Here is a 9560-nt window from a genome sequence, read left to right on the forward strand (position 1 = left end):
CACCTCATTTCCCCTAGAGTTTACCTTTGGTGAGGTGGAAGTCTGTGTTTGTGCCTTGTTTAAATGTCTTCTCATTTCTATTTTTGTTGTTGATACTTTCCTTGATTGAATTGCTGGGCTAATACTTTGATCTTCCAGATATAGCTGGTCATTAGGTTTTAAGTCTCTAATGACTCAGTGACACTCCCTTTTCATTATACCAGGAGGGACAACTGATTAGATCAATCACAACAATTTAGCCCAAGTGATACAATCAGCAACATAATAGCATCAAGCACAGCTTAGAAAATGACAATTTGTGATAGTTATTAATCTATCACCTTTAACTGTGTTAATTAAATAAAAATGTAGGACCAGCCCAAAATATATTTATAGTGAATAAACTCTTCAATATAGCAACTTTACCCTTCAGGATGGGGATTTAGAAGGAGTTGGGGAGGGAGGGATAGATAGGATAGAGAAAGGTTAGAAGTGAGGTCAGAGGATGCAGGTAGGTCACACAAACTCTAGGAAGCTGTTGAAGAGAAGAAGAGAAGACAGAATAAAACATACATAAGAACAAAACTAACAGCAATAGGAAGGCTAGAGACTGTAATCACTTCCTTTTAAAATTAATGACAATTGAGAGAAGGAAAAAGAGAAGAAAAGAAAAAGAAAGAATATAAATTTGAATTAGGATAGGAACAGGAACAAAGGAGAGAGAAATAAAGATGGAGGTGGGAGAGAAAAAGAAAAGAAGATAAAAGGATTAAAAAGAGAAAAATTGAGAAAAGAAAAAGATAAAAATTTTTAAATATTAAAGATAAGAGAAAAACATTACTTTGAAAAGAAAAACTACAACTAGAAGTAGAGGGCCTCCTTCTGAATGTGCCTCTATTGACACCATAGACAGCATGGGCAGGAGTGTGTAGATTTAAGCTAATTAGTCTCAGCAAGCCAGCAGCTGTTCCCTGAGGTTCAGGATGATTTTGACTGCAAGGCCCAAGTTGAGATCACTGACCTCCTTCCTGCTGGGTTGAACTCTGCAAGGTTCTACTGCAGGTTCCAGCTACCCTTCCTCTGAAGTTGGACCAGGTTCTGATGTGAGGTGCTGGTCCCTCCAACTTACCAAGTATGGTGGTCTGGTGAGCCTTTATCACAGAGATTTTCTTCACTTTTCCAGTGGGCTTCAATTTTTATCTAGGAGCCTCAGAGAGGCCCTCTTTCTCTTATTCCAGGGGAGGAGCAAGGACACCGCTGTGTTGGCACCCATTCGGCTGGGCTTCTCTGCTGCTCTTGGTCAAAGGGCCTGTCAATGGTTATATTATATTAACTAACTGAACTATTCATTTAGGCATTTCCCCATTATTTGTCAATGTGCCTGTTGTCCGTCTTCTGTAGATGTGAACTTTTCCATAATTATTATTTCTATATGATTTCCTGGGAATTTGTTCCTCATATAGAAATAATATAGTAGCAATTTTATAGTTCATAGTTCATAGTCCTTATTTTTTAACCAATGACTCACCAGAATGATGGAACTAGCTCACTGTGCCACCAGGTAAATTGAGATTGGGGCACAGCGTGATGAACCCCGCAGCCTTAATCAAATCCATTCAAGAAGCATTCTCCCTATATTAGAAAAAGAAAAAATGGGAAAAAAGTTTTTGTAAATAGGGAAGGGAGCGGGGGGTGAACGAAGGGTAGGAGAATGAAAAAAATGAAAACCAAGACTGTCATGTACAGGTACAAGATTCCAGTGATGAATGTAACTGTACTGTATACCTAAAATGCACCAATAAACTCAATGAGGAAAAACAAATCCTGAAGAGTGAGTCTTTGACTATGGCATCGACTTGCCCAGTTCTTTAAATGTAAGAGGTACTCGGTCATCAAAGAGAAAGCGGAAAACCTTAACTATGAATTTTTAGCTAAGAAAATGTCTTTCTTCCTTACTTTTCCTAAACTTCTACTCGGTTTTTAAATTTTCATTTATTTGTTTGCTTGCTTTTGCAATGCTAGAGATTGAACCCAGGGCCTATGCGTGCCAGGTAAGTGCTCTACCACTGAGCCCCTTTTAAATTTTATTTTGAGACAAGGTCTCACTAAATTGGCCAGGCTGACTTCAAACTTTCAAGCTCCCTGCCTCAGTCCTCCTAGAAGCCAGAAGTGCAGATGTGTGCACCTATATCTAGCTATTGCCTGCTTTCATTTAAGCAAAAGAATTTTGTTTCCAGAAATTTTTCACTTTAGCTTTCCTCTCTGCCTCTATTTCTTGGTATGATTCCACACTTGGTCTTTTAAAGATGATAATTATTTTTAGGCCAATAGAAATTAGTAAAAGAAGAAAAAAAGAAAGCACAGCTATCTGACCTAGATTCTGACCCTGACTTGTCCCTACAGTCTACAGACTGCTTCTGGCTTTGCTGTTTGAATAACCTCTGGGTGTCCCTTCCACCCCCACAGCTCAAGTTTGAGCTCCAGAACAAATATTTGTCCACATTTTGAACACAGTTAGCTCTCTTCTTTTTCTTGTTTTTTAAAGTGAACTGTTTTCTTCTGTGTTTTCATTGAACTTGGCTCAGTAGAAGGAGCGGTGTTCTCCCCAGACCATCTGCTCTGGAGATGTTGGCAGAGCTGTCCGGAAAAATGAAACAACTCACATGCTTTCTCATCTGGTTATTTCTTTTGGAAGCACCAGCTTTTGAAATCCCCACAAATGGACTTCCTGAAGTAAGTAATTCCAGAGGTCTCTTGGTGTTGTCCTAAACATGAAGTCAGTAAAGAGCTGATCATACTGCAATTGCTATTCTATTCAGTGACCTTGTTCCATGTAGAATGGACACTTGTGAGAATATTCATCAGAGTACAAGTGCTCACTGTTATACTTACTGGAATGTGTGTTTGCCTCTTAACACATTAGCAGGTTTTGTGTGAGCTTTAAGTCAAGTTCAGTGATCAGGTATCATAGTGTAGCATTTATGGAACATGGCTATTGACTCCTTACTTAAAAATTGGAGTAAAAATAGACTTAATCCGTAGGATTTTTATGAGAATTAAATGATATATATAAACTACCCAGTACAGTGCATGAACTAGTAAGTGCCTACTAATTATTGGCTATTACTCTTAAGAAATATCACAATGGCTCTTAATAGAAGTCATTATCATGGCACCATCATGTTTCATGCCTAACTGACCAAGGATTTTTGCAATAAAGACATTTTAAATATTTTTATAACAGGGGAGATGGTGAGTGGGCTGGCAAAGGGTAGGAATAATTCGCATGGAGCTCACGCTCCACTCGGAACCCTTCACCATCCCAGTATAAGGAAGTTCTTGGACTGAGTCATTCTGAAAGTCAGACAAGAGCTACTTTTATGCTAGAAAAACAAAAACAAAGTTACAGGGCCATCCTAGCAAATGCAGAAGTCTGTAATGCTCGGTGGATGGAATACCCACAAAAATGCCAAGAACTACTTTAAAGATTCCAGTCCATGGTGTAATAATTATTGTTATTCTCTTATTATTTGGTCTTGAAATGTTTTATTTTTTATAAAATAAAAAGGGAAAAAGTGATGTTTGAGGATACAGATATATTTATCCTCATTTAAACATTGACATACATATATATGTATCAAAGAATCGTGTGGTACTCCATAAATAAGTATTATTTTTATGATTTTATGTATCAATAAAAATAAATTTAAATAAAAAGTATTTTCTAATTGCAAACAATTGATAAGAATATGATGGGATATTTGCAAGGGGAAAAAAAATCACTGTTTAGACACCATCATATTTTCTAATGCTTTGAAAAGCACTAGTGTGTTGAAAACTTGAATTGAAGCCAAGAAACCAAATGTATTTGTGCTTTTTTCAGTCATTTCTGACTGATGCTCCTCTCCCACATACATTTTTCAAGCAGGGAGATGCATGGCTCACATCTGCCCTGCCCAGCATGCTAATGCACCTCCTGCCCCAGCCAGATACTTCCCCAGGCCCTCACCTAATTACTGGATCACTGACCCCTTCATGCCTGTCCATCATCTCCACACAAACTCAGAAATGTAATTCCTGCATCCAAAAAGTCAGATGTCAGTTTCCACTTCCTGTCCTCTGAGACCTAACTAGCAAACATAAGTACATTGTGGAAGCCACTGTGTAAAAAAAAAAGAGAGAGAGATTGCATAGAGGCAGTGGAAAGAATGTGAAAAAATGCAGTGAATACTACCAGTTGTCTCTTTTGCTCTAGACATTTTAAAACGGAAATAAATACCCTAAATTCTTGTTTAAGTTTACAGGATACGGTGATCTTGTGGAATTGGCCCCAGGCAAATTTCAATTTGTGCCAGACAACCGGAGGTATCAGGTACAGTAAGCTTTGCTCCTGAAGGGGAAACATTGCACGAGATCATCACTGAGGAAGTCAGAGAGGTATGAAGATGCCTGCTGCTAGATTTTCTCAAAAGCTAGCAGTCCAGGGGGTTTACATCCAGGTGAAGCATTGCCAAGGAGAAAAAAGAGACATTCCTGTACAGGTGTCCAGCAGCCTCCAACCACACTGGACACACAGTGCCTCAAAGGATACCTGACAATGTGTGTCTACAAAATTTAAGATAATGCAAATATTTAATTGTCTTGTAAGAAGGAATTTCCTTCTAGGACCACGTCTTTTAATCTAGTGGTGACCGACACTTTCCATTACAGCCACACATTTCCCTCCTCTGGTCACTCTGGCTTGGGAAGCAACTCAGAGTGTCCCTTGGGAAAGAGACCTGACCACTATGGGCTGCATCCTACAAGTCACAGAGGCAGCATAGGCAGGATTCCCTAACTCAGAGGGGCGAGTTCTCTGCATGCCAGGAAGGGTTCGGATTCTCCAGCACAGAGCCCATGTGCTAAGAAAGGAGGCAGTCATGGAAGCAACACTAAGCTCACCGATGCCTTGCTTTGTACGGGTCTGAATGTTTGACTTCCTAAAGTCCAGGTTTTTGTAGATCAATAATATTAAAACCCAGTAAGCAAGACTTCGTGTGAGGTCCTCATGTAGGCACAAGAGAGAAAATGTGATGCTGAGCTGTGCACTCAAAAAGTCCAAGGAAAACAGTGAAGGTGTTGCAGAGAATCTACTGAAATCTCAGTTCGCTCCAAGTCAGGCAAGCTGACATTTCATCCAACACTGACTTGTTTTATAATCTCTCAAGCGGTGCTTGCTTCGGCAGCACATGTACTAAGATTGGAATGATGCGGAGAAGATTAGTACAATCCCTTAAACATCAAACGTTCACTCATCGCTCTTAAGACATTCACCTTTCACAGACGAGGTGATTTCCTCCATCCCTTCCACAAGGCAGTTATTCACATGGATAATCTCCTAGCACGGTGACCAAAGCGGAGAATTTTCCTGGTGCCAGCCATGGAGAAAACACAAGAGATGGACCCTAAGTAGTCCAAGTAGAATGGATACTTATAAAGCCCAGCAGTTGCTCTCAGGGAAGGAATAAGCTGCAGTGAGAACACAAACTAAAAGAAACTGATCAGTCTGGAGGACAGAATTTCACTGAGGAAATTCTACCAGAGCTGAGATTTGAAGGGTGGGATGAGAGGAGACCTGGCATTTCAGGCTGGGGACTGCATGTCCGGAGCCCCATGGCCTCACAGCAGAATGGAACATCCAGATCGCCGTTCAACTGAATAAAAAGCAGATCAGACAAATAGAATAAAGGGGATATATGGTACCCCATGTGAGTTTGGTTGGACACTTTCTTTTCTTTTATTTATTTATTTATTTGTTTATTTGTTTATTTGTTTATTTTTGTTTTGTTTTGTTTTTTGAGACAGGGTCTCACTATGTAGTTGAAACTGACCTGAAACTCCCTATGCAGCCCAGGCTGGTCTCAAACTCACAGCGATCCTCCTGCCTCAGCCTCCCAATTACTGGGATTACAGGAGTGCGCCACCACGCCTGGCTTGGTTGGACACTTTCATTGAAAAATATCTGTTTTAGCATTGTCATCATAGAATGATGTCCATGCAACCAACAATGGCTGAGATATTTGTTCACAAAAAACTCACCAGTGAAAAAAATAAATGTCAAGAATATTCCATATTTATGTCTCAACTCCAGTGAATGACTGCAGCTCAATATTGAAGGAAAATACTTTTTTTTTACTGAGAGTACAGTTTTTGCCCTCGAGGTAATAAGTAACATGAGTTGAAGAATGATTGTCTAACTTCCTTTCACAGAGAAGCCTTTCTGAAGAAAAATCGGGTGAAAGGATGGTAAGTCTGCTTTGATTTTGTTACAAATTGATGTCTCAATGATTTTCCTGTTAACTATTATCTAGAAATCAATCGAGGTGTCTCTTTTATCATTATCATTGAGTGTATTTACCAGCCTTTTGAAATACCCTCCTTGCCCAATTCTTTTTGGAAGTGTTTCTAAAATTCATTAGTAAAGAGGACAGTTTGAGCAGACAGGACAGATGTCACCAAAAGATTAAAAAATGTCTTTTTTTTATGTAGTTTCACCAACTGTACAGGTTCCATCCAAATGTACGTATTTGTTCCAACTTAACAGATTTGAATATTTAGAATATATCACCTGGGAGCTGTGGAGAACAAAGCAGTGGCAGTGGAAAAGCACCCTTAGACAGGAGATGGCCCGGTTCCTGAGATGTTCAAGGTGGGCCTTCTGGGGCCAGGGAACAGCCAGAGGAAGTGACTTATGTAGCACTTCCTGCTCTAATCTGACAATAAGCCCTGCAAGGTCACACTTCAGGGGGTAGAAGGGCAAGCCTATAAGGCTGAATTTTATCTTAGCTTGGGATGAGCTAGTATTGAAAACAGCAAGTGCTCTTAGAGAAAAAAGAAAACTCTAGTAGGTCACATGACTGCCATAGATCAGAAGAAGCTTACGGATCTCCAGCATGTCCTAAAATGTGTGTTTTCCATATCTTGCCTTTGAGCATGTTTGAGCATGTGGACCTGCTAATTTTTTTTTTTTTTTAACACTGGGGCTGCTTTAAAGTGACAGAGAAGGGTGGGAAAAGAGGTCCAGGGTGGGACCAATAATTGCATCACAGTGCCCTCTCCAGAATAGTCTGCCCCCATGCATCAATATTCTCGTAACTCATTTTAGTTTAATGGAAGAAATGAGGATTACAGATGGAAAGGTAATAGATGAGACTACAGAAGGGGGCGAGGTAGCACTGTGGCATTTGGGGAGCTGCATGTGCCCTTCACCCCACAGCAGCCCAGCCAGCAGGCGACTCCGAAGACGCAGCAAGGGTCCTCCTCCAACCCCTGACCCTTGCTCCTTTCCCAGCTGGGGCCTTGAATTTGAATTATTTTCTGGACATTTTCAATGCAGTCTTTCTTTCTACAATCATTTTCTACTCAAACTTTTTAAAGAATTCTCTGAGTATCTCAAACCAAATTATTTTAAAACAAAAGCCCACTTCTTGTAGGTTGCTTCAAGAAGTCAGGAGACTGCTCAACAATACCTGACTTATACATTCGCCAATGCCCTAGAATTGCTCATAACAAGCAAAATATAATGAATGCTATGGATATGATGTGCATAGTGATGGTCTATGTGATTTTCCTGTGAGTAGTTACCCCTTCTTGTCCATTTCAGGAGGATGTGGATCAAGTAACCCTTTATAGCTATAAAGTCCAGTCCACAATTACTTCTCGTATGGCCAATACCATCATCCAGAGCAAACTGGTGAACAACTCCCCACAGCCTCAAGATGTTGTATTTGATGTCCAGATTCCCAAAGGAGCCTTCATCTCCAACTTCTCCATGTGAGTAGTTCCTCTGCAGAGCCAGAAATTGGATACTTACTGCTCTACTGACAGAATCAAAAACCCTCCTGAGAATGGTCCCTGCAGGTCAGCCGGCGAAGTGGTTCTCACTTCCAGAGCTAGGGAGCTGCTGGACATCAAGAATCACTGTGAGGGCTGGGGATTTAGCTCAGTGGTTCTGCTATTGGACTCGCAAGCACAAGGACCCGAGTTCGATCCCCAGTACCAAAAAAAAGAGAATCACTGTGGGCTGTGCCCCATACTTTATTTCTGTTCCAGGTATCAGAGTTTGTAAAAGATTTTTTTATTGCTACTAAATTAAAGCAAACAATCTATATGGTAATGACCTCCCACTTACTTGCATTGTAATATCTTTTACTTAGGGAAGAAAAATATTTGAAGTTGCTCTGCTTTATAGGAAACCATACAGGAGTGAGTGCAGTAAGTCAGTGCCATCCTCCAGATGTTTGAGAACCACTGACTGAATCCAGTCACTTATCCAGGGCTGCATTTCTCTATTCTATCACTAACAAGCGGATTATCTGAGATTGACTTGACTATTTCCTACATGATAGACTCACTACTTCCCCCAGGCAATCAACTCATGGTTGACAACAGTGTTAGAATCATTTCTTATGCTTAATTTTAATATTTTGTATTTCTTACCCCATGATCCTAGCGCTCCTCCCACGGAATTTCTAAAATTTCTCTGTAAAACATAGTGAAGCACTCATGGATGAAATGAGACTGGCTTCACAAGAACCGAGGCAGAAAATCACGGGAATACAGACAAATTAAGATTGGCAGAGTACTGATAATGATGGTTTCTTGGACGTCTCATACTAGTCTCTTAATTTTTAAGTATATTTTTAAAATATTTTAAATTTTCCATCATAAAAACAATTTTAAACTCCTCCAGTATCTTTCAAATATTTAGGGCCAATCATCCACTTGGAGGGAGCATGGCCAGGGTGGAACATTCCCTGTGCCTCCACCCTGTGCACCCAGATCCCCACCCTGAGTGCGCCAGCGCGGACCGGCAGCCCTTCTCGGTCCCCTGGAACAGGGGCAATGCTCTGCCAATCGCTTATTTTTTATTCAAACACTAGCTCGGACTACTTCTCATTTGACTTTGTCTTTCATAAGCCAACATAATTAATGATAATTGTGAATGAATAAAATTATAAGTTCGTTAGCAAGTGCTTAGTCTGCTAAAATCTGCAGATCCATGTTTTTTTTTTAAAGGATAGAAAAAAGCATTATGCAAATTGGTATCCTTTTAACTGACTTTAAGATTTACAACCTTTTTTTAGTTGTTCTCTTCTAAAAAAGCAAATGGAAAGGGAAAAGTTTTCTGTAGCAGTTTTATATGACATCATGTCTATAAAACATTTTAAACTACTCACCTAAATTCTTATTTTTAAATCACATAATCAGAATTTATTGTAGGTATTGTTTCTGTTTTCCCTCCTTTTGTTTTTTAATTTCCCTAGAAGATTTGAGATGACAAAATACAGAACTGTGAAACACATATTTATTTTGGTCTCCTTATGATCGGGGCTGAATTTTTAAGTCCCCAGCTGAGCATAGTGGTGCACGCCTGCAATCCCAGCACTTGGGAGGCTGAGACAGGAATATCGCTGTGAGTTCAAGACCAGCCTGGGCTACACAGTGAGTTCCAGAGCAGTCTGAACTACATAGTGAGACCCTGTCTCAAAAAAACAAAAAACAAAAAACAAAAAAATGAAAAACAAGCAAATATATATATA

The 9560-nt window shown here is 39.9% G+C and overlaps 1 protein-coding gene across 3 annotated transcripts in view; it reads left to right on the forward strand.

Moving 5' to 3' along the window:
- Positions 1-2499: 2499 nt before the first annotated feature.
- Positions 2500-9560, forward strand: part of Itih2 (inter-alpha-trypsin inhibitor heavy chain 2) — a 50849-nt gene continuing 43788 nt past the window's right edge. For all 3 annotated transcript variants that reach the window (XM_010621386.3, XM_010621384.3, XM_010621387.3), the window contains exons 1-4: positions 2500-2712; positions 4277-4351; positions 6229-6264; positions 7622-7791. In XM_010621386.3, the coding sequence (XP_010619688.1) occupies positions 2605-2712; positions 4277-4351; positions 6229-6264; positions 7622-7791 (389 nt within the window). In that variant the 5' untranslated portion in view covers positions 2500-2604. The remainder of the gene's footprint in view (positions 2713-4276; positions 4352-6228; positions 6265-7621; positions 7792-9560) is intronic.

Source organism: Fukomys damarensis, unplaced genomic scaffold (assembly GCF_012274545.1).
Source record: "Fukomys damarensis isolate Sample0158 unplaced genomic scaffold, DMR_v1.0_HiC HiC_scaffold_10, whole genome shotgun sequence".
Taxonomy (NCBI): domain Eukaryota; kingdom Metazoa; phylum Chordata; class Mammalia; order Rodentia; family Bathyergidae; genus Fukomys; species Fukomys damarensis.